The following is a 25623-nucleotide window of genomic DNA, read 5'->3' as shown; positions in this document are numbered from 1 at the left end:
GCACTGTTCAACATATAAAAATACAAAGCGACTAAGAAACCTCAAGTTTCTTATTATCAAATGTGTATTATTCTACAGAAAAATAAGGTTTTATTTAATTATTAAAAGCCAATTCGGTTTATGTAAGTAATTATAAAACAATTACCCCATTAGATCTACGACTCGCAATAAAAACACGAGGAAATTATAAAGTGAAAGTCACTGACAACCTTCTGTCACTAGTTGTCAATTATCTTTGGTTTTTGTCAATAATGAATGGACGTAGTTTTTTGTTATTTGTACTGTATATATAAGTTAAAATAAACAAACTCCTTACATAGAACCTCTTTACTAGATTTAATACTTTTTTATACACGTAAGCTTAACAACAGTGCACTTACTTAAAAGAGGTTTCCGTTCATAAATCTTACTTAACACATCATAGTAATAGTTTAGGGTATTTAAGGATTAGTATTTAGTGCTGTGACTGAATATTTACACTTATGGAAAGAATGTAGGACTTCTGTTACGTCTACTCACTAAAACGGCTAGACCGATTTTGTCAGGAATGCACAGGAAAATAAGCTCTAATAACGAGTAATTTAGGGTATTTTATTTCAGGATTTTTTTTTCATTTGTATAAATAGTAATAAAATAGAGGTCGCTATGTAAAATATAAATACATAACACAGATAAATAATATATAAGATAGTTGTATCTGTAGGCGTCTGCGGAAGTTGTGTCTTTAATTATATATAAAATATTCAAATGCCCGCGGGCTTCACGATATTAAATATAAAAAAGTACTTGATTTATGATATGTACTATGTTATATATTCTCAATATATACTTATAAATGGTCACCCGTTTTTATAATCTGTGAGCAAAGTCATATAAACGATCCTATTAAATCAACATCATAGTGTAAGCTGTCGCAGAATACAATCAAATGATACATTTTTTCGTAGTTCATTTCGTAGTGGTGGCCTGAAGGTTAGAGGCCCGACTCTCGTAAATGAGGGCGCGGGTTCGAAACCTGACAAGTACCAATGTGATTTTTTCCGCGTCATATGTACTTTCTAAGAGTATTAAGACACCAATGACAGACGGTGAAGGAAACCATTGTGAGGAAACCTGGTCTTATAATTTCAAATTGTAAGATTGAAATCGCCAACCCGCCTTGAGCATTCTTATTGATTAATGGTCTAACCTTCTCCATGTGTGAAGAGGCCTTTGCTCGGCCGTGGGCTCTGATAGGCTGATGATGATGTTACATATTTTGTCAATACTCATAATGGCTATAATTTTTTTTTAACTCTTATCTATTGAATTATAAGAACTTTTTATTGCTGGCTCAGACATTCTAAGATTTTAAGGGTATTGTATTAAATGCTTTCAAACCAGTATTAGTTTGGTGCGGACGAAGCAGATGAAAAATTCATATATATTTTCATAGAATTCTTTAAGTTTAAAATAATCGAATCAAATAAGTTTTTTTTTAGTTTATAAGTAATTTAAATATTTACGTAGATAATTTTTCAAAAACAAAAAAACGTATGTATAATTTTCGAATAAACTCAAGATGATTTCCTCATATTTTTGAACTTTAAATGTTCAATGACGCCTTAAATTTTCGACGATAAAATTTTTATTTCACGTCTTGTATTTACATTTTATTTTTGAATGTTTATAAAAAAAAAATCATAGACATATATTAATTTATTTTAATAACTTTTTATAGTGTTAAAATATTAATTAACAATTTTATAGATATCATTGATTAATTATAGTGTACACTACTTCTTATTGTTAGCGACAAACGGAACCTAGTACTTCCTATTCATATAAGGATTAATTTGTTTGACATATTAAGAGCAATTAAATTCTCACGCATTGTTGCCAATTGCTTAGAACTATAAAGGCATAGAGTATATGTTTATTATAAATCAAACGTTTGTATTTTTAATATGGCAATATTACAAAATAAAATTGGCTCCTAAAAAAGTATATATTTTTAAATTTGGAACTATTAAAGCCTTGTTCTATCTAGATTGATTTCTTATCTGAATTCCCTTTAACTTCCAAACAAAGATGTTTTGTATTGTATTACACATTTTTCTCTTTTAAACTACAGTTAAAATTTTTATATATAAAACTTAAACATTCCATTGTATCATCCTAAAGATAACTGGCGTCAAGAAACTGCAGATTAAAATAAGAGTTTTAACACATATTATTCATATATATACATATGTCTTTACAATAATAATAAATATCGTAGGAAACAATAGCTAATGTCATTTTTTTTCCGCATGCAGTCCAAATCTCAATGTCACTGTCAACGGTGTTTACCGAGAAATAATTATTGTACTTTTTTTTTCTATAAAGTGTCAATAATGACTACAAACCACAAACCATAAATTCGTTCAATATAAAATACTCTTTATATATAAAAGAAATAATCATTGAAATCATATTATTATACGAATAATAAGACTCATACGGTTTTCCCCTTCCTTTACGTAGGAAATGTCAGGTATCTTTGATTATTTTTATTACTACAAATAACTCGTGGCTTCGTTCAAGATTAAGATAAATATGATACAAAATATAGAAATTTTATCGTATTATTTGAAGTACACTCACAAATCTTTATACGTATAAAATAAATGAAGTATTTTTCTTCATAATAGTTAATTACAATGAAAGTCAGAAAAATCTTTCATTTAATAAATATAACAAAGTATTAGAATAACCTAATTTTAGACTTTATTTCATGATGTCTTTAATCTATACGTAGCATAGATTAAAAAGAGAATTTAAACTGACACTTGGACACTTGGACACTATCCACAAGCTTTTCTGGCTAAGACCGCCTTAATACATTTTAAATACATTGAAAATGGTCCAAATAACTATATTAACATAATTAATAAAGTTATTTTCACTTTGTTACAGCATTTATTTTAATGTAAGTAGCATTTTATTTTATAAGTTACGACTATTTCGAACTGTATCCGTTATTAAATAATAAACAAATGGAATCTATAAAATCTATCAATTAAAATATATCTATAATCGATACTGAACCCGCTCTAGTGGAATTTCAATTATTTTATTTCGTTCAACAATAAAGCTAAGTAATTAAACCGCCTTGCTGCAGAATTTTTATATTGTACGGCCTCAGTTCGCTGTATATGGATTTTTCTGTTCAACAATCAATAAATACTGAATAATATCATTAAGCTCGTTCCTAAACGTTTCAATAATGACTTAATAGAGGAAAATTTATATATTATTTTAATCAATAAAGTTTTAACAATACTCGTCGTTGTATATATCTTAAAACCTCCTACGCATTAATTTTAATTAGTATTAAAGTGGAACCCCTGAATTTTATCGAGTAATCATAGGTCAAAATGCCTTAGACCTTTTTGGAAAAGAGCTACACTTATGCTACTGGACCGATACTAATTTAACATAGCAAGGAATCTGGCTATAGAATGAAAAAAACACATTGAAATCTGTCTGTCCGTTTACGAGGTACGACGACGCAGACAGATTCGTCAAAATTATAACACAGCTCTTTTTACTTCGGAATTTAAAAAAGGTGATCCTTACAGTAAGAAAGCTCTTAAAACTTTTATAATTGACAATTTTCACGTACTACAATATCCCGTCGTAGTCTACTAGTTTCACAATTTCAGCAGTTGTAAAAATGACATCGGACAAAGAGTTTGCCGATGGTAACTGATAAAAGAAAAAAGAAAGTTGTTTACATTTTTGTATCAAAATGTTTGTAAACAACCGTAAAATAATGAGAGGTAGTTATTTTGATGTCAGACTAAGAATTCATATTCGTTTGATTTTGTACATTTTATATAAATGCTGTTTAATTTGTGCAGACAATAAAAAAATATATCAACCAAACTACTATTAAATATCGAATTTCGGTGTAAAATGTTAATTTTGTTTGTTTATTCATCAAAAATAATCAAAATTATATTTTTTTAACATGACATAATGGAATAACCATTCCGTCATTAATTATTTTAAAAATGTCCCCTTCAGTAACGTAAAACTCAATAAACAGCAAAAAAAAAGTAATGTTTTTTTTTTACTGCCACCGACAGAAAATAGGTTATATACTTTTTGCAGCCAATGAGACAGAATTTTTTTTTTTGTATACCAATTGAAATAAGGAATGTAAGGCTTAAAGCTTCAAGGTTCGTAAGATCAGAATCCCAGTTAGTAGCCGCCGTGCGAACCAGCTCTGCGCACGCGCCAGCGACCTAGTATAAAAAAATATAGAGGTTGCTGAAGAGATAATTTTTCAAATAAGTTATCTATTTTCTTATCTGTAACATTAAAATCCCGCGCGCTTTTTTTGGCGGGTTTTTTTTAAGTGTTGCATACAGAATATATTTGTGTTTTGACATACGCAATCTAAGGGTGAGTTTTTTTAATGTTTATTTATAAACACATTTTAACACAATAATAAAACCTTGTATGGACGTAAATGAAAGTTTTCGACCTAGTTTCACAAATAACAATACAACAAAATACAAATGTTTTTAATTTTCATACAAATATATCAAAATATTATACCATATTGATATTATATATAAATAATAAAACTATTAAATTTACACAGCGTATTCTAACTAACTTATATATCTCGCCTTCATTTCTAGTTGTCAAACATTTTTTTACTCGTATATATAGTAGACGCAAGTTAAAGAAAAAAATAGATTAAACTATTGAAATATATAGATAATTCAATCAATAAATCTGAAGTTAACTAGATTCAATGTGATCGTTTTACATGAGGCGACAAAAAAAATATAACCTTAAAAAACATATAGTACTAGGTAGCTTATATTTCAATAAATTTAATGCGAAACCGTATCAATCTATTTTTTTTTTTTGTTATCATTTTTCCGCTTGTCAATCCCTTTTACCTTAATACTGTTGACGATTTTTTTACATAAAAAAAAAATTAAATCGCAGTACGATTTGTGATATCCAATATTTTTAAAATCCCTAACGGTCGAATGGATTTAAAATACATATTTTTTTATTATATATGCTTTGTAGCGAACTATTTGTGTTACGAGCTAATTATTTTTTATACAAAATGAGCTGTGCGACTTACTTGAAAAATATTATATATATATATATATATACATATTAGTTCTATTCAAATCATATATGCGAAAGTTATGTATGTTTGTTTGATACTCCACTGCTCAAAAAACTACTAAACTGTTTAGATATTACAAAGAAAATCCAAATACCAAAGATCGCAGTAAGCCTAAGTGACACAGAATTAAAATTAATTGATAAATTTCTTAAATACTTTATTCCTTTGTTGTATATACACGAGTATATTCCTATATGTTTTTATATTTCATGAGATAGCATTTTTTAATAATTTGTTAACAATAAACAGTAATTTCTGATTATAAATATTAATGTTCCGCTAACACTTAGTTTCAATGTTTCTTTAAAACAATGCCAACGTTGTAGTCTCTAGATATGTAGCACACTGTACAGGTTACAGGTATACCTACAACAACTAGTCATTACGCTATTAATTTATGCGCTTAAAATAACTTCAGATTACTATAATATTATATTTTCCTTATAAATATAATTAAAGGATATTAAAAAATAATATAAAATTCATATTTGACATAAGATAGATAAAATTATCTATCATATGTCAAATATGAATTTAATTGTTGTATAAAAACAAATTATTTAAATTTCGAATGTTTAGATCTGTTTGCTCAGAAAATATGACATCGCATGAAAGAAGAAATCATTTTTAAATATATTAAAAATAATAATAAATAATAATTTCTATACTAACTGATTTATAATTTAAAAAAATGGGAATCCCGTTGTTTTGGAATTAAATTAATGATGAAATATTCATTTTAAAAATCATTCATTTTCTATGAGGTCACCATGAACGACTTTAATAAATCGAAAAATAAAATGAATGTTTTCAATAATTTTCAAGGTTGATTTTTAAGTATAAATATTGATTAAATTTTATTTAAATTTATTTACATCACTGCCGGGTATTATTGTATTAATTCTGGCTGAGCGGAGCAAACCCTCTGCTCCAATGGAGGGCAAATAAACAAAAGGTTTAGTCGTGTGGACAAAACGACCTTCGGCTTTTAAAATAAGAAGCGCCTATGCGTGAATTATGATATATATTTTTTTAATCTGAATATTGTCAATGACACTATTTGACACTATTTTTTTTATTTAAAAATTAGCGCCGCGACCCATATTATAAGGCATCACATACATCAAAAGATATCTCGTAAAAGTCAGCGTAATGAGAACTTGAACTTTACTCCTAAATTTAAAAGAAAAAGTAACTTTAATTTAGAATGTTATTTGAATTAAAAGAAGAACATCAAAAATATGTTCTCCGCTCGCCAAAGGACGCAGTCGGCCATGTCAGTTTTAATAGCATTTGAGTTGTGTATACTGTATAGTGAAACGAAGAGCCAGTCGTCCCTGGAATCTAGACTTGGCGTGACCCTGAATGAGACGTAAAAAAAACGAATTAAACTTGTTCTATAACGTATCCTATGGTTGCTAAAAATTAAATAAAACTATAACACTTTCAGTTCAAAACTAGTAACCGATTTACAGTTTGCATTTAAACGAGTATAATATATAGGTAATGCATTTAATTAAATATTTCTATGATGGTAATTTGTAAATATAAATTATTTTTGATTTAAATGAATTTCTTTTTAGTAATATTTTCTTAATATTGATTTGCCAAGGAGTTAGCTCATTGGGGTAAGGTAGCTTTTTACGGAAGGCCTTTGTCCGACAGTGGACTGATTGATCTTGCAATTTTCTATTTTAATCATATGGCATCTACCATTAAATGTAATATTGCATACGATTTTAAGCCAACATTGTAATTTCTTTCTAATTTCGTTTGCTTTTTAAACTTCACCATTGTATGCTTAGTCCAAGTTTCCTCCTCACGCTACACACGGAGCTTTAACAGTTTTTCACTATATAAACTCGGACTATGAACTGATAATATCAAAAGTTTTCAATATATTTTAATATTCAACTAGTATTGACAACTAGTAAGTAAGATAATAAAGAGAAACCTACAGTTCATAAAGATTAATAAAATACAGTAAGACCTCTTCCGTCTAAGTTGCCATCAAAAACCGAATTGTAAAAATCTTTGCCATGTTATAAAACGGTAGAATTATATCCCAATAACTGATGGCTTATACATCCCTATGTTAAGTTAGTTTGTAACTTACTTTCTCATTAACATAAATAACGTTAAACTTATAATATAATATCAGAACTTTATCAATGATCTTAAATGTATTTAATATAGTTTTTATTGGAAGTTTTGGCATTGAGGAGGTGAGAGGTTTTGCAATGGAACGCCAGCACTCGGGTCAATATCCGTAACAAAGATATAGATCTGGACGACGTTATGCAGTAATATAAAATAATTTAAAAAAAAATGAAGCAATATATTCCTTTGAGAAATTAAATATAACTATTGCTATTTAATTGTAATTGTTATGAATTATGGTGAATGGAAGTACGGAGTACAGTATCCCTTACAGACATTGTCATTCATATTAGTTCGCCACTATGTCAATCAAAATTTCTTTAAATCTGACAACATATTCCACAATTATTTAAAGATAATTCATAAAAAAAAAACAGTAGCAGAAAAGTTAATTATATTATTAATTAATTGAATCTTCTAAACATAAAAATATTACTTGTAATATTTTTAGCAAATAAAAAATTAAAGTCTTATCTCAATTCAATCAAATAAAATATTTTAAACAAAGTTTACTTTTTTATTATTTTATGAGAAAATTATTCAGATTATTCACTTCAATTGAAACTGTGATAAATTTTTTGTTTATGTTAGAATAGTGACGTGTTGCATAACGCCATCAATTCCTTTCACTCGGAGCGTTGAAGTTCAGGATCACTCGTAATGCTTAGTTTGCGGCAGTCGTTTTAATATAACTATAAAAATATTATATTCAAACCATTATTTTAGTGAAATACGTTAAATGTATAATATCGATTCACAATATCGTAAACCGTGGCCGTATTTTTGATTTCAGAATAAAATATTTATATAACAAAACTTTTTTGATTTTATATCGTAATATGTTATTTACCTTTGCCTAATAAGGAGCAATGGCGGTAAATGAGAGTATAATTTTATCATACAATCAGACGTTTAGAAATAAATAAGTAAAACCGTCCGGGTTTTCCGCTGGTTAAATGACAGTATACGTCATATATAAAGATTTTTTTTATACATATATTATGATATTAATTATACATATATATGTTACTGTAAAAGTTCGAAATACCAGAAATATTAAGATTTTTCTGTAAAGCTCAGGATTTACCGATATGAGTTGGTAAATGCTGAAAATAGGAAGATTTTTTAAATTTTTGACCTTTAGAATTCAGTATATGCTAGATTTTACTGCTGCCAGCTGGTAGATGTTGTTTTTAGGAATAAAACAAAAAAGAATTCTTAATGATTTACTTCAATAAACCTGACCTACCCTAAACTGATACATCTTTCGGACTTTCGCTGATAAGAATTGGTAAATCTTAGGCTTTACTGGATAATCTTGGGGTTCACCGTAGTTCGAACTTTGACAGTAACATATGTATTGTTTTTTATATAGTGTCGTATTAATAGTCTCCAAGAAATATTTTATATATATGTCATAGTATCTGATACAACCTTAATGGAAGTACCTACTGGTCTCTTAAGACTCTATTCTGTCTGCTCTTTATTGTCTGTTTGTATTATTAAAATAACCGCTTTTGAAGTCGCACTTATTGTACACGCGTGGATAAAAATTTTTCAATGAAATTTTTTTCAAATTTTGTCCGTTCGTTTGCTGCGACTAATCTCTGAAACGTCTGTATCGATTTTGTTTGATTTTCAATTTTCAGCTAACTTAGTAATAAGGACTTGAAGAATGTCATTTTATTATAATATAAAAACGAAAAATCCATCGAATTCGCGGTCTCGGCTACTGTTTGATAAAAAAACCCTAGTAAAACCTCCTTTTTATATCGATTGATATTTTATACTCTGTATTTAAACAAAAACTATAGAATAAATACTTTTTTCTACGTAAGATAGATAAAAAAATGCGTTTACAGCGATGACTAATGTCTCATAAACTAATGATTGACTAATACGCAGTTGCTTTGAAATGTTGTAGGTAAGTACGATGTTAATTATACAAAATTATTCTATGAAATTTCAATCTCAATTATATTGCACTGATCAATTTATCTAATAATTAATACTAAAATGATTATACGCTTAGATTTGAAATGAAACTAGTATTATTCGGATTTACTACGTGAATTTTATTATTTAAAAACTACATAATCACTACAGACGAGGTGTCTGCCCGTGATCACGGTTGCTGCAAAAGTAACACAAACGTAGTTTTTAAATAATAAAATCCGCGTAGTAAATCCGAATAATACTAGTTTCATTTAAATGAATACTCGCGAAAATCTTAGATCTCATTACGCTTAGATTTTTTTTAATGAATCAAGAGAAACGTCAGAAAAACGGTCAAAACTTGGAAACTAGTCATCAATTTAAATTGTAGCTAACGAATTATACACTATAGATACAATATTAAAACATTGAGAAAATAATATAAAAAAAGCTTGTGTTCCAACGGCTACAGATTATTTACAATATATTTTGATATTACATTTGCCTCTGGGTAATATACACAGCAAGGTAATCAAGCGTTCTGATGAAGCAAAACAATTTAATCCAACAAGCAGTAATCGTGTTGATTTTACTACACGGTGGATAAGCATAACTTTGTTTACCGCGAGGATAGCTTAACGATTCTCTCAGTAAACAGAATACGGAAACGATAACAGCTATTTTAATATAAAATTCATATAAATATTATGCAAAAGTTCGTTTATCAATTGCAATACAGAATCGGAATATGAGATACAAATAAATCGATTTATTTCCTATAAATAAAACGCGTTGTGTTATTATAATTATTATAAAATATCCTTGATACATACCGATACTATTTGTATTTAATTAAAATACCAATACTTTGCAAGTAATCGAAACAATTAGGATATAAACATGTCGATTATCTTCACGTAATACGTCTTAATGTACCCGTTCGTGCGTCACGATAAAAGATGTTTTTCTAGCTGAGAATATTCAGATATTTAATAAACGGTAACCATAGTAACGGTAAAACAATTTATGGTCGATATATAACTAAGAGTTTCATTGAGTCTTGACCTCTCGAATTTGTGACGAAACCCAGTCTTACTACAATCCGCCACAAGTATATCGTCACTAATCACAACACGAAGTTACCTTGTCTATACTAACAAGAGTGAATATTTATGAATGAAAGACTGAGAACGCTACGTATGTAGTATGTTGGAAACTCGTGTTCAGGATACAAACGATGACGCAGTATTAATGAAAAGTGTTCAAGATTACCTACAGATTTATTACTGAAAATTTTTCATCACGTTAGAACTGGTTGTTTTATGGGTTCAGAACGTTACACCGTCCGTGTTTAAGTAGTATATGAACTGTTAATAAAAATGCTACGCCATTCTTATTACGCAGAGACTTATAATAAAATTTCTTGAAAAATAATCAAACAAAAGTTATTGAGAATCACTATGTATTCCTTTTACAAATAACTAAAAAATACTGGCAACAATACCTACAATTCGTTTCATAGAAATTGATTCATTGTTCTGGATAATAAAAACATTCAATATTTGTATGGATTCGTTTTCACTTTGATCATACGTAATAAAATAAAAATAAAATAACCATAACAATGAACACTCGCAAACTATTTGATTATACACTTTAATGATTTATGTATTAAAATTAATTTATAATAATATATTCATAGTGAAAATCATATGTAGATTAATGCACATTTTCCCGCGTGCACCGAGTCTATCATAAGGTGAACAGTGGCAACCCTGACCGAGTTATTCAGCTCAGTAGTGGTGACCCACGGGCATTGTTCGTTGTCTATGATATTAAGTGACGTGTGTAGTGTTCTTAAATAACATGATGTTACAATTTGTTTTACAACTTAATAATTACTATTATTTATTACATAAATCCAATAAAAGTAGAGTTGATTTTATTGCGGTTATTTTATTTTATAGACTGTAAATTGTCTTTTGTTCGCTTGGATTGTGAAATTTGTATCGCAAAGAATGTACTTATTCAATTCCCCTTACTTATGTCTTTGTTAGAATAACATACGCTTTTAGAATACGACACTTCTTGTTTTTATCTAACTCAAATATTTTATTATGTTGTTAGAATATTAAATGTTCCTTATTTCATTCGACCTAATCTGTACCAATGTTAGAATGTGGGTTTCGTAATTACGCACTGTCCAAAATTTTAATTCCGCTTGGTTTTAACATTTGTGATGACCTTCAGAAAATTAAGTATACATAAGTACATATAAATGTCGATTTGTATACTACAACGTATTTAATGTTGCTTGAATTACTGAACGGAATTTTAAATAGTTTTAGACGACCTTTGTATGACTAGACAGTTGACACAATATATTGTAAGTAAAATATGACTAAGGAAAAACATTATGATAAGAAAGCTTTCTTAGAACGAAGTGATTTTTTTTTAATATAAATCAATCAAAGGTAGTATTATGTACGGAACAAGAGATCTATCAATAAATACGCATATATAATGACAGGTATATGCTAATATTGCAACTAACATAGAGATACTGGCGGAAAACATTATTTCACAAGGTTATGCAAACAATGAATTGACCTATATTTAAAATAAAAACCATATAAATCAATACAAGAACGACGGTCAGCTTGGACGTAAATCTTGTTGTAATAAAACTTAAAAAAATAAATAAATACGAAAACAATTTCATATTGTTACGCAATTTACAACAAATGAATTGTTGTTGTCGAAGATTTTGTAGATTTTTTTTTTTCATTTACATCTACCAAAGAGGTTTATATTCTGACTGTAGTTAATTGAAACGCGAAACACGTTTCCCATAACTCATTCTACAGCCTATGATAATATAATGTGTGTAGTATCATGAATGAGAAACTACTGACGCAGCGTGTGTAGTGTTGTTATACAAACTTAGTGTAAGCACACAATATCCATAAAACATGCGCACTCATTACTAGACGTGAGCCGTTCTCGACAGCCATATACACCTATATGTTATTGTGTCAGAAATGTTCAAGCGTATATGTTAATAGTTCACAAATAACTTTAATAGTAACATTCAAGGTTACAATACATTTCCGCGTACAGAATCGATTTCATAAAAACACACGCATGTCCAATGTACGTACTTAATAATTGGTTGGATATTAAAAAAAAAAAAAATAGATTATCATAAAAAAATATGGGCGACAATATTCTTCATGGTTTTGGGGACATTGGTGAATATGACCTATATTACTTAATAGTATATTTTCTGCTGCAACTACCGAAAATATTTTTGTTTTATTATTAATCACCTACTTCCTTTAGTACCTAACTATATACATATGTATATAATTTACGTACGCGGACTCGAACCTAGACCTTTAGCAGGATATTGTCAAGTGCAAACTTATTTTATATCATAGCTTAACAACCACTCACGGTGTTTTTATTAATTGATACTTTGAAAAATCCTTGTATTTATATCATTCAAAAGTATATATTAAAAATAAAATGGTAATTTTATTACCCAATTATATTTGATTTCAAAACATGACCTTAAACAGATGCAAAATATTGTCCTTCGTATTTTGATTTTGGAGACGGTCGAATAAATAATGTTGATTAAATTTATAGCATATTATTAGAAGTAAGCACATCTTTCAGCGGCTTTAGCCGCTTTAAAAAAACGCATGCCAAAATCACATAGATAATCGTGTGTATAGTCAAGGCTTTAAGCCCTTAAAAATATATTTTTAGAAATAACCAAGTTAAAAATAATGTTATCTGTCTACGGATCCGGCGTTAAATTGTTTCTTTCCGTCCCTGGCGTGTTTTTAAAGTGTTTTTCGTGACTTGTTTATTTCAGAGACAAATATTTAGTTATTCCTTAATTCGCATAAACGCAACATCGACGGAACGCCCGTTACTAATTCAATTTATAATAAAAAGCCGTTTACAACCACCAAAGAGGTCAAACATATAGAAACTATTTCGAATATACATACACTTATTGATCGGTTTAATTTTGGAATACCCGGCTTCTAAAGAAATAAGAATGACTCTTAACGCTAATAGTGTAGTTAGTTATTCATGATATAAATAAACCTTACCTATGTAGTGTCTTTATTTCAATACAGAGTTAATTATACCGATTTAATTGATTTATAACTCGCAATCAGTTCCGTTTATTTAAAAATTCTCATTAGTCAAACAGTTGTGTATCGAATAAGGAAGTGTAATTAATCTGAACATAATTACGCCTTGCGATGATCCAACATTTAAAAGCCAAGTTCAAGGGCTTGTTGTATTTTATTTATTCTAATAAATTTAAACAGGCATATAATTTTATAAGTAATTGATTATCTTTATAAAAATGTGATTTACATCATAATGAAAGACATATTAATTTATGTGTGTGGAAATACACAATAACAGCAAAAAAATTGTTAGAAAAAGGTTAAGTGCTGGTGAAACAGATAACATATTTATTATAAGTATAGAAAATGTCTGGTCTATTCTATATTTAAATCGGAAAGCGTAGAGTTTAGAAAAATCTCGATGTATACAACAGAGGTCCCTATAATTAATACTGAGTGAGTAGTTCTTAGTTTAACTGATATTACGTAATACGAGATTCTATCTTGCAAAATTTATGATACAGCGCAAATGGCTAGCAGCACGAAGCTTGCATTTATTAATAATATCAAGATAATCATTATTAATATACAGCGTTATTTTTATGATAATGAACACTTTAAAGATTCTGGACGTCTAAAAATATGTCAAGAACCCGAGTTCTTCCAAACTGATTAAAGTGAACTGAAACGAAATCTTATATTCATTATTTATTACTTGAACGAAATTTCTTGTGAACGTGCAGTATTTTGAATGGATTTTTTTTTCGCTGTGTGAATTCCAGACACCTATTTTTTTTTACATCCTATGACATAGACGATGAGGAATCCCAAAAAGCGTAATTTGTTATGACTTGCTACAAACATTTTCAACTCTCATGTCCATGAAGCTGCCGTGGGCGGCAATAATTACGGTATTAACTATTAACGTCAAATAGTTTTCCGCATTTTCGTGTCTTTTCAAAGTCATTCACTGTCAAACTTGACGCTGCATATTATTTTTTTTTGTAAATGTTGCCATGAGTATTATATCAAAAATAAATTATAATCATATCCTGAGATCTAAGACTTTCGCGAGTCATTTAAATAAAACTAATATATTTTCGGTTTTTGGCTAAATTAATTTTTATTGCTTTAAACTACATAATCCCGACGTTTCGGTTACTTTTCAGCAACCGTGATCACGGGCAGACGAGATGTGTTATGTAGTCGACGGATTATGTAGTTTAAAATAGTAAAAATTCGCGTAGTAAATCCGAAAAATTATTCGTTTTATTAAATTACATCCGTTCAATCTATTAGAATCGGCTGTCAAATCGTTTCCCAATTTAAATTAAATATCGATTATACTTTTCCTAAACCGTTGAACGTCAAGATTTATTTTCGTTAATATAATGGAAATAAAATTAAACATTACCATGTTTATCTAATTGTTCAGACCAATGATTTTATTACAAATATGAAAAATTTAAAGAAAAAAAAGGAAAAGCAAGGAAAAAACCATCGAGGTTAAAAAAAAATTAATCATAAATGGTGAGGTGATTATATAAATTAATGGATAAATATATCCTTTGAATAATTCCAGGATAAACAATGTTCCACGGAGGCATATTGACCAAACTGAAGAGCTTTTACAAGTGGTACGTGCTAGGACTGGTGTCGGTTGGCTACATTCTTGGAGAACTGGGACACTATCTCATTGGTAAGACAATTCATGCACTACACCTTCCAAACAAATATATATTATTTAGATACTAGAAACGTATACATTTTCGTATTGTTTGTTTCCATTGACGGCATTCATCGGTGTATAAAATGTACTAGTTATATCCTGCCATCCTTGAAATATATTAATTTTTTTTTTGTACGCTAATCTTAAGATTTAAAAAATATCACCATACAAATAGACGACCAACTCATCTTTGCATCGCAGTATATTCGATATCACCTTAATTAAAAATTTAAAACTAATTAACAGTTACATTACTTCTGTAGTTTATGTTCATGTACATTTGTAGCTCTATTTAATTATGAATAAATTATATATACATATAATTATTTAATTGATATAAATACGTACAAACGCTTTTTGTTTATTATATAATGTTATCAAGTATTTTTTTACCACGTTAGGATTAAAGGAGATAAGTTAAAAAAGTTAAAAAAAAAAAAATAACCAGACGTGTTACGTGACCTCGACATGTCTTGCTCTGAATCTCATGGTCTCTCATGTACTTAGTGTGGACTTAACACAAGTTTCAAGTTTGCGTGATAAACCAAACACGTCCGCGTTTAAAGTTACCTTTGTGAATAACTTTACTTGAATACAAATAAACATAAATAATAATTACTTAACTATCAGAGTATGTTTAAAGAAACTCGTTATATGTATCTCATTTATAACTTCCAAGTATAGGTACATTATAAGTTGAAACTATAGTTTAATTCGATCCGGTGTAACCTTTTTCATTGCCATTAATAATAATATATTTTTATTCTATATAGTCATTGTAAATGATATTCAAACAGTCATTGTGGTTATTAAAACTTAACTCTATACAACGGATACACGTCCATATTGCTATCGAAGCAACGAAGAGTTTGACGATGAAAACTCACTTTGCAAGCGTGATAACTATGGGTTGCCATAAAAGAAGAGTGGAATTGTATTTTGTTTTTAATAGTTTATTTACCAACAATTGCGACTGCACTATAAACTTGTCATTATATAAATTGTACTCAAAGATTCTGTTACGAAAGTATCTTAAATAATTAAAACCTATTACATCAACTTTATTATTTTGTTCCACAGAAATAATTGTTCCAACTAATTAATGACAGATGATAATAGTTTTTTTAAATAATATTTTTATGTTATAATCTAGAGACGAGACTTTGACCTTCGGTTTTTATTAGGATAATAAATATTATTATTAATTATTTCGGCCAATTAAAATATTAAAGCCCTATCGTGGCCCCATTTTAACCTAAATTGGCCTTTCCGTAATAAATTTGTTTTGATTATTCATTGGTGACTTCGATTCCATCTTATTGATATTAATCATTTATGAGATTTTAACACTATCGAAAATTAGACATTGACAGCTAGATTATATTTTTAAATTTTTAAAGTTAAGTGTAGCCACAACAAAAAATATGAAATGACTCCTCAAATAATGTCAATTACTTTTTTTTATGCTACGGCTTCATTCGCACTAGTATCGTTGAATATTCTGCCAATGTGATAACTTCTTTTTAATTTATCATTCAATCTAATCTAACTTTCACATTTTTATCCAGGTACCACGTCGAAGGTGACAGCGGATGACTTGCATTATGGTGACAAGTCGTGTATGCTGAACGCGACACATTTATCACTAAGTCAACTCCCTGTCATATGTGAGAAAGTCAACTCGAGCGAAATGTTAGTACAATAATACAATTTACTGTAAAACATCGTTAGTAGAATTGCACTATAAAACTGAATTGCATTGTGGCTGCTATGATTGCAATTATGACTTAGCTTGAGGTTTATTCGAATTCCTGATAATTTCTTTCGTTCTTTCTCTGTCCTATTCTTCGTTTTCCGTTCTCTTCAATGTTTTATTTGTTTCGTATTTATATTTATCGCCATCAATCTGATGGTTACCATAAAAAAAGGTTCTATAATAGCACATCTTGAATCGGAATTAACATATAAAACCTTTTTTTATTTTAATTATGTTTAACGAATCTTTTTTTCATGCTTTTGCACCTTAAACAGAGAATGAGTAAAAAATTGAAACTTCTCATTCCTCGACACACTATGTTACATGATATAAAAAAATAATTTAAGAATCCTTCTAGTTTAATACGACTTTATATTAAGTACCTATACCTAAACACTGTAAGTATAAAGTTTTTCATTCAAATATGATTCATAATCTTGGTAATTCCTTCAAACTGGCCAGTCGTATGTAATGTACCAAAAATATATTATAGACAAATCAAAACTTATGTAGTTAAATCAGGTATATGAACTTATTTAACAAATAAAAACATTTCGTGACTGACTGACTTTTAGACAGAAAGTCAACGATTTAATTCATACCATATCCAGCCTTAAAATGTTTATTATTTAAAACATACTTACATATTATTGCAAGAAAAATAATATAATGGCGTAATACTTCGAAAAAATTTAAGCGAATTTAAGCAAAAACAGTTTCATATTTCAGTTTCAATAAAAACAATTATTAAATACGTTTATAATACCATACTAAGAACATACATATATTAATTTCGTCGAAATAAAAAAAAATGTCCCGCAGCCCATATTCAGATATTAGTTATTTAAATGGTTGCAATATCAAACAAGCAATTATTAAGTAACCCATTATATTCGTAAAACGACGAACGAAAACAGATTGCTACATTTATAATGAAGAGAGGTAATACAACACTTAAACCGGGTAGAAATTATTAATTAATTTGTCCCTGAAATGTCACACGCATTGTATATAGAAGCTAGAAAATTTAATAAAAACGACTCAAATTAAATACGGCTGTTCCACTAAATATGACGATTTCATCAAATAAATTTCTCGTATTAATTAATAACAACATCCATCTTTATTAAGCCGACGATAAATAATGAAATATTAAAGATGACAGAATGATGCCATGCGACAATTAAAAGCAGTCATTTAGATGTCTTTATTTAATGTCATCTTGGGAGAATTTGCTCTGATATAGTTATTGTTCGCAAAAAATTTTTAATAAATTTATGTCTATATAAAATCTCGTTATCCCAAAGAACTATATAAACACTATAAATTGCAGCTTCCTTTTGCATCATGAAAAAATGCCAACTCTCTCATAATAAAACGTATTTCCAAACAGTAATGGCATCCCAAATATACTTCCTAAGGAGAGCATTGCCACCTCATGAACTTTGTTCTTGTTCCAATTTCCAGACCCAGAAACCGGTAGCACCTAAAATGTAGACAATTTAATATTTAAAAAAATAATTCCATTTTCAAATTGAATGCTTTTTTTTCTTACCCTTTGATTTTATGAATTTTTTTTTTCGTCCAGTAATCTTTACCACGAATCAGACGTTGCTACAAGCAAAACACATGATCGATAAAAAATATTTAAATTAATGGCAACCATAATGATTTAAAAGTTAAATTATTTTTGACATGTTGTATTTAGTTTAAAAAAAATCCTTTATTTATATCCTGGATTTTAATACGTTATTACTTATATAGATAAGGCTATTGGAAAATTGCATTTTTAAGTGATCATGTCACTATGCAACTTAATGAATTACAAATGCTTTATGCATAATATTACAAGTAAGTGGTTGTCTCGTGTGACTTAGTCTGTACAGCCGGATGTAGCAATATTACATCCTGTTCAGTGAATTATTTTCCCCTCTTGCTAGTAAAAGCAATTATATGTTTTTGCGTAACTTACCAGCATCCATAGATCAATAAAATCGCAAAAACACGACTCAGTTTCCATATAATAAAGACTATCAGTATAGAAATTAAATAAATTTTAGAATACGATAAAATAGCTCTGTGCTCTAAAATAAATATTTTTAATTTTCTATAATCTCTCTAGTCATATGCAGCGTGCTTATAACCGGCCAGCAACTTATCTGATTAGAAAATTAAAAAAAAAAAAACAATAAATAAACAATAAAAAAAAAATATTGCAATTTATCAGAGACAACATTAAGCTCGGCCTTGTAAAACGTCAAGTTCAATATATCGATGACTAAGCTCTCTACAGAACTCATTTTACGGCCAGCAGAGCGACCTTGATCACGTTGATTGTCATTTCAATTAAACACAGCCCAGAGTTTAAAGTTTATACAAAACAAGAACATAAAGAAATCAATTATCTACTCATTACTTAATTTATAATTACACACGTAGTTTTTATAGTGTTAATGAGATACTAATTTTTATCTCTATATTTATCATAAATTTGTTTTCTCAAACAATAATCTAAAATAATACTATGTGTGAATATGTATACATATAAAACAGTCAACGCTCCGTGTGTAGTGTGATCAAAACTCGGTGTAAGCATGTTGATCGATTTTTGACCGTCCGTTGGTATTTATTAGCGACTGAGCGAACTTTTAAAACGGATTTCTATTGAAAATTATGATCTCTTTACAATAAATATTGTTAAAAACAAAATATGACAAATTATTAAATTTTTGAGTACGTCATTGATATTACTACAGAATTAGCTATTACCTGCGTAAAAAAATTACAATGAAAAAATTTTCAAGCGCTGTATGATATACCTCCCATTCGCGAGTGATAATCTTTAATTTCGGGAACGGGATTCGAGATCAGGATAAAAAGTAGTCTATGTTACTCCTTATTGTATAGTTAAGTCGGAAAAAATAGACGGCCAGACAGACGAAAAAATTAAATAAAAAATATTTTGGTGTATGTACCATATATATGTATATGCGGTAATTTCAATTTTACAAACGGACACTCGAATTCTATTTATATGTATAGATATTCTCTCAAAATGACGAAAGTGATTCTGTCAGAAAATCATAATTGAAAAGGCTACGTATTACACTAATACATATCTCTACTTTGTTTTATAGACTTCGTTGCAGTAACAATAAAAAAATAAGCTTCAATTACAACATTAGCTTAATAAGACGAAAATTACAACACACCTATATCTATATACTTAAAGAAAAGTCGTGTCAGTTACACCATTTATGACTCAAGAACAGATGTTTAAATTTAACTGAAAGTTGGTCGGGAGGTAGCTTGGAACAAACAGACGGACCTAATATACATTTTCATACCGTGGGATCGATAAAGAAGAAAAGATATAAGTCAATAAAATCCAAAATCTGGTTATTTACTGACTCCAAAATAGAAAAGAGTTCGTCCGGACAACCATACATTGCTAAGTCTGAAGTTGACGCGGACGAAGTCGCAGTCGAAGGAGTGTCTGTATGAAAGCTGAACTAAAAAAAAATATATCATGACAATGAAAACCACATCGTCAAGTTGTCAATGTCTTGATAGCAACACGTAGCCATTATTCATAGTTTGGTTCGTGAACGTACGACCTTGTCTTGCAAGACATAGACTTAATAAAACACTCATTACATATCCGTTCATAAAATGTTGACACTGGTTTATTATTTAAAAAAAAAACATAAAATAACCCAAATAATCGAAAGCATATATTTTTTTCTATTATAACTTGGGCGTCTTCAAGAAAAGGTTGAATAGGCTGAGACTGATATCGTGCGTTCACTGCCTACGGCTTAATTTCCACCTTCCAAAGGGTGGAAAGTCAGTCACTAACTATCCAGTAGAAGATAAAAAAGACTGAATAAAAGTGTACCATTTTATATATGTTAGTGTACGTGAAAGTAACATTATTTTGTACGAGTGGAATTTGTACAAATAATAATTGCAATATCATAGAAAATAACAAGCAAAGATCACTATAACAAAATATCTAAGACTTCTAACATATAGCGCTGGAAATATCTCTAATAATATCTACAAAATAAACTACATAAAGAATTAAATCTAGATTGATTCTCTGCAGCACATTCCACTTTTAATTTCATCTTAAAATTCTTTTGTAAGGAGCAATTTTAATCTGATAATATTCTTCCAGATGCGAATCTCTGACCCTGAACGGCACGAAGTATTGCGAATGGGGCTACAATGGGCTGGGGCTCGACTATCAGATCCTCGCTGGACCAGCTTACATGGCTGTCTTCACAGTTGTAGGAGTCATTCTTGGCGTCGCAGCTGATAGGTCAGAAAACATTTTTAAACATTGACTATAACCTCAATTCACAGATCTTCAGGGAGAGGCTGAAGAACTTAAGACCGCGTGTTATAACTAAAAATTTACACACAACCGATTTAAATAATTTCAATCAACCGATTTTCTTCATTTAACATTCATCTAAACAAAAACGATACTCATCTCACTGTATTATGGGATAATCAAGATATGGCAAAAAAAAAAGGGAAACTTTAATATGAAAATGTATATAATGTTTCAGATTTAACCGAGCTCGTATACTCAGCGTTTGTACCATAATATACGTGTTGGCGATCCTCGTTATGGGCGGGGTGAAGGAGTACTGGCATCTGGTGCTGCTGCGAATGATTATGGCCGCGGGGGAATCTGGATGCAATCCTCTAGCTACAGGGATCCTTACAGACCTGTTCCCAGAACACCAAAGGGCGTTGGTGCTGTCGATTTTCAATTGGGGAATTTACGGAGGCTATGGTATTGCGTTCCCCGTCGGACGCTACGTCCCACTGGTTGACGCTTGGGGACTTGTGAGTTGTATAAGTCTTTTATTATATACTACTTATTGTCGGTCATTCTGTTCGAGTTTTACTCTCTCTCTCTCTCTCTCTCTCTCTCTCTGTCTTTTAGTTAGTGGCGTTTCCTTACAGACTTCGCCAATGTCACGCGTCGATATCAGTCTGAACTATGTGAAGAGGGAAAATTTTTACAATATTCTCAATATCAGCCAACTAACTATCTAAATCAAAATACGTTCGTGTAATAAGTGACACATGGATAGCCAAAAACGTTGATGTTTTTTCCTCTATACATTTTATATTAAAAACTGTCGTTACATATTATTAATTGATTTCAATTTAATAGATTTATATTTATTTATTTATATAATTAGAGTTGGCGTGTCTGCTATTATGGAGTGGGTGTGGTTGGCATTGTTATTTCAATTCTCACATTCCTGACACTCCGCGAGCCTGCAAGAACTACGATCGGTGAAGAAGGTACTAATATATATATATATATATATATAATTCCATGTATATGTATGTTTATATATATAGTTAAGATCTCTGACCTGCCTATTATGAAACCTCGTTTAAACTTTGCTACCCACAATACCTACTTATATTTTTGATCGATTGAGGAGAGCCTCATTGATCCTTGGACGATTCCAACATAAGAGCGATTACGCTTCCTTTTCTTTGACCTTTATTTAGAGGGTTATTTTTTTATATTATTCAGTAAATACTGAAAAGATTTAATGTCCGTTGAGTTTTGTTGTTTGTCGTCGTTTTTACGTAAGTTTATAGTCTGTATAAAATAACTGTATATAGGTATACATTTTTATTAAGATTGCTACAAAAAATTTACTAAAAACAAAGAACAGCTTCTATTTTATAGGGAGAATAACAACAAAAGAAGTCTATCTCACTATCGAAGTGCAATTTAAAATAATTGCCAACGTAACAAACAATAATGTTGTATCAGATTTCACTAAAGGACTAGTTAAAATCGCTAATACTAATACATATCTAAACAGGACAAGTTGCACTGTTCTCTATAAAAGAGACTTCTTAGCACACGTGAAAGTTGCCCTAAACTGGTGTCACAATGGTAAATTTTACAACAGGTACGGGGACCAACAAAGGTGGTGACGCAACATTGGAAGCTGGCAAGAAAATGCCTCAAGTCACCATCTGGCACGTGATTTGCCAACCGAGGATATTGCTGTTATGCCTTGCAGCCTCTATCAGACACTGCGGTAAGTTGGACCACTTAATCACAGTTCGAGGACCCATGTTAAGTGGACATAGTGTTGTAACAACCTACAAATATCATTTGATTTCATTTAATTTAAAGTCACTACACACTCAGCGTTTCCAATTTTCATTGACAACCCTGAATTCATACTGTAATCTGCTAACTTTTATTAATAAAAATAGAACTATGTATATCCTTAGACTATGCAAGATCGTGACAAAAGGTTGTGTTGCCTTGTCTTTTGCGATATTGAAGGCATTACTTACCTGACCTTAGTGTAGCTATTAAATACCGAATTTTCCACCAGGTGGTATGACCTTCGCTTACAACTCCGACCTGTACTATCGCGACTATTTCCCGGACGTGGACCTAGGCTGGTGGCTCTTCGCCGTCACAGTCGTCATCGGCTCTGTGGGAGTGGTTGTGGGGGGCGTTGTGTCTGATAAGTGAGTTCATAGAAACTATTTACTATTTTTATATCCCAACAACATCAACATACATCTCTCATTAGTCTAAACAGTTAGTTGTTCTGAAATAGGAACAATTTTACACGTTATTGTTGCTTATAGTTCTGTAAATTTAAATTAATTAATATAATATATTCAATAAACACATTCAAAACTACAATTTAGTGTTATCTGATATGATTATAGGGTTATATTTTTTTACTAACATAGTAACATCCATAACAGGACATAGCACTCAAAGCTTCAAATAGTTCCCATGTTTAGAAAGTAGTGCAATATTTTGGTAGTATTGAATTGATTTAAGATTTCACTTATACTTCTTTCTTGTAATGCTCAATTTAATTTTTTAATCCTTTATTATGATGCTATCATTAATTGTACATATTTTTTTGATATATCCGTATGTACAAAAGTTTACTCCACATAACGTACTGTAAATATTTCATTCAATTATGAACTGTGATCGTTCTAAGGTTTGTCTCTCGTATGGGAGTTCGATCTCGCGTGCTGGTGTTGGCTCTGTCCCAATTGGTGGCCACGCTGCCTGCCTTTGGCTCCGTAGCATTCGGACCTCTATGGGCCATGATCACCCTCGCCATATCCTACTTCTTTGGTAACGTTCAATACAGTTATTCGTAGTCTTAAACGTTTTTGATTTAAATTTACTTAACGTCATTGCGATATTTCCTCATCTGTTTGGAAAACTTACATAACTTCAGTTATATATATATATTTTTAACAACTAACTATAAATGTCCCAAGATGATCAAGCAAATGTCTTTTCTATTGTGCCAAAATAATTATTAATATCTTTTTACAGCTGAGATGTGGTTTGGCATAGTTTTCGCTATCTTGGTGGAGATAGTTCCTCTATCAGTGCGCTCCACCACCGTGGGCGTGTTCCTCTTCGTGATGAATAATGTTGGGGGTAATCTGCCCATATTGGTAGACCCCGTATCCAAAGCTATCGGTTATAGGGGGGCCATTATGATCTTTTACGCTGGATTTTATGGCATAAGTAAGTGAATTTTTTGGATGACATTAGTTTTATATATATTAAGTATTGTCATTCTTAAACTATTTACTTTTTTTTACCAATAAACGCCTGAAAGTATTTTCTTCGGATACATCTAGTATTGTAGAAACGAATGATGACTGTTAAAATAACATATTATTACTATTATATTTTAAATTAAAAGAATTTGAAGTAGGTTACTAGCTAGTTATTCTAACTTTTATGTAATCATCAACAGGTAGTATACTATTCTTCCTTACAATGTTCCTCATGGACGGTCCGGTGGAGAGTAACGAGAATAACCCCACGGGCCTCGACAATAAAGCATACAGCCACGACGAGCTTCGAAGCAATAGGAATTTACAAGAAAATACCGGACTGTAATAAAATATTCGGAATTATTAAAACTTTTTCGATCAGATTTTTAACGGAATTGTAATCATTTTAGATCAAGAAAATGAAGAGCTCTTTGACAAGTGTGATAATTTTCTAGAAGACATTCATATTTCAATCAATTCATAAAATCTCTATGTATTTACCCGACGAAAAGCATTTGTCACATTTAATGTTATAGAAGTTCCTAACATTAATAGTTATTTACCTTTAATTTGTATTTGGAACAATTCTGCTATATCACTCTTGCCGCGACGTAAAGCTGCTGTTTTATACAATTCCTTTGTATTTTCATACGTAATTAAATGTACAAATTTTTTATGTGGCAACCCTTCCAGATGACATTTGATTCATTTTTTTTCTTCTCCTAGAAAATCAATATAGGCCATATGTAATAAAAAGATTTTCGGTCTCACTCGAAATACGTACGAGTGAAAAAGATAACAATCGGTATGAAAAATCAGTATAGGGTCCACATCAATATTCGCCAGCCACGTAGTTAAATTGTTGTTAATGAAACACTACAATCTTAGTTGTTTTGTATTTATTTAAGTTATTAATGTAAGTGTAAACCTTATGTTGTTTATAAACGAACAAAAATACAAAAAAAAAACATTAAGTACATAGTACTAAAGCAGTGATTTGTGATAAAAATATTGTAAATAATAAAATTTTCATTATATATTCAATGTGTGTTTTTCTAAATGTTCCTTATATTTGAAACAAGAAGTAATTTGGTGAGAT

The 25623-nt window shown here is 29.8% G+C and overlaps 1 protein-coding gene and 1 long non-coding RNA gene across 2 annotated transcripts; one reads left to right on the top strand and one right to left on the bottom strand.

Annotated features, from left to right (window-relative positions):
• The first annotated feature begins 4225 nt into the window (after window positions 1-4225).
• Window positions 4226-25568, top strand: LOC116777421 (protein spinster homolog 1). The gene is made up of 11 exons (XM_032670955.2): window positions 4226-4431; window positions 15014-15130; window positions 16729-16852; window positions 21097-21240; window positions 21494-21776; window positions 22139-22244; window positions 22874-23005; window positions 23312-23450; window positions 23945-24084; window positions 24292-24489; window positions 24725-25568. The coding sequence occupies exons 2-11, from the start codon at window positions 15022-15024 to the stop codon at window positions 24868-24870; spliced, it is 1521 nt and encodes a 506-aa protein (XP_032526846.2). The 5' UTR covers window positions 4226-4431; window positions 15014-15021; the 3' UTR covers window positions 24871-25568.
• On the bottom strand, window positions 22798-23946 carry LOC133319904 (uncharacterized). Its single transcript, XR_009753364.1, has 3 exons — window positions 23678-23946; window positions 23271-23533; window positions 22798-23069 (listed from the first exon to the last, which is right to left on the bottom strand). It is a non-coding gene; the product is annotated as an uncharacterized LOC133319904 (long non-coding RNA).
• Window positions 25569-25623: the final 55 nt, after the last annotated feature.

The sequence above is a fragment of the Danaus plexippus genome, chromosome Z (genome assembly GCF_018135715.1).
Source record: "Danaus plexippus chromosome Z, MEX_DaPlex, whole genome shotgun sequence".
NCBI classification, from domain to species: Eukaryota; Metazoa; Arthropoda; class Insecta; order Lepidoptera; family Nymphalidae; genus Danaus; species Danaus plexippus.
The sequence above is the reverse complement of the archived record's forward strand: the minus strand, read 5'-3'. Positions and strand labels throughout refer to the sequence as shown.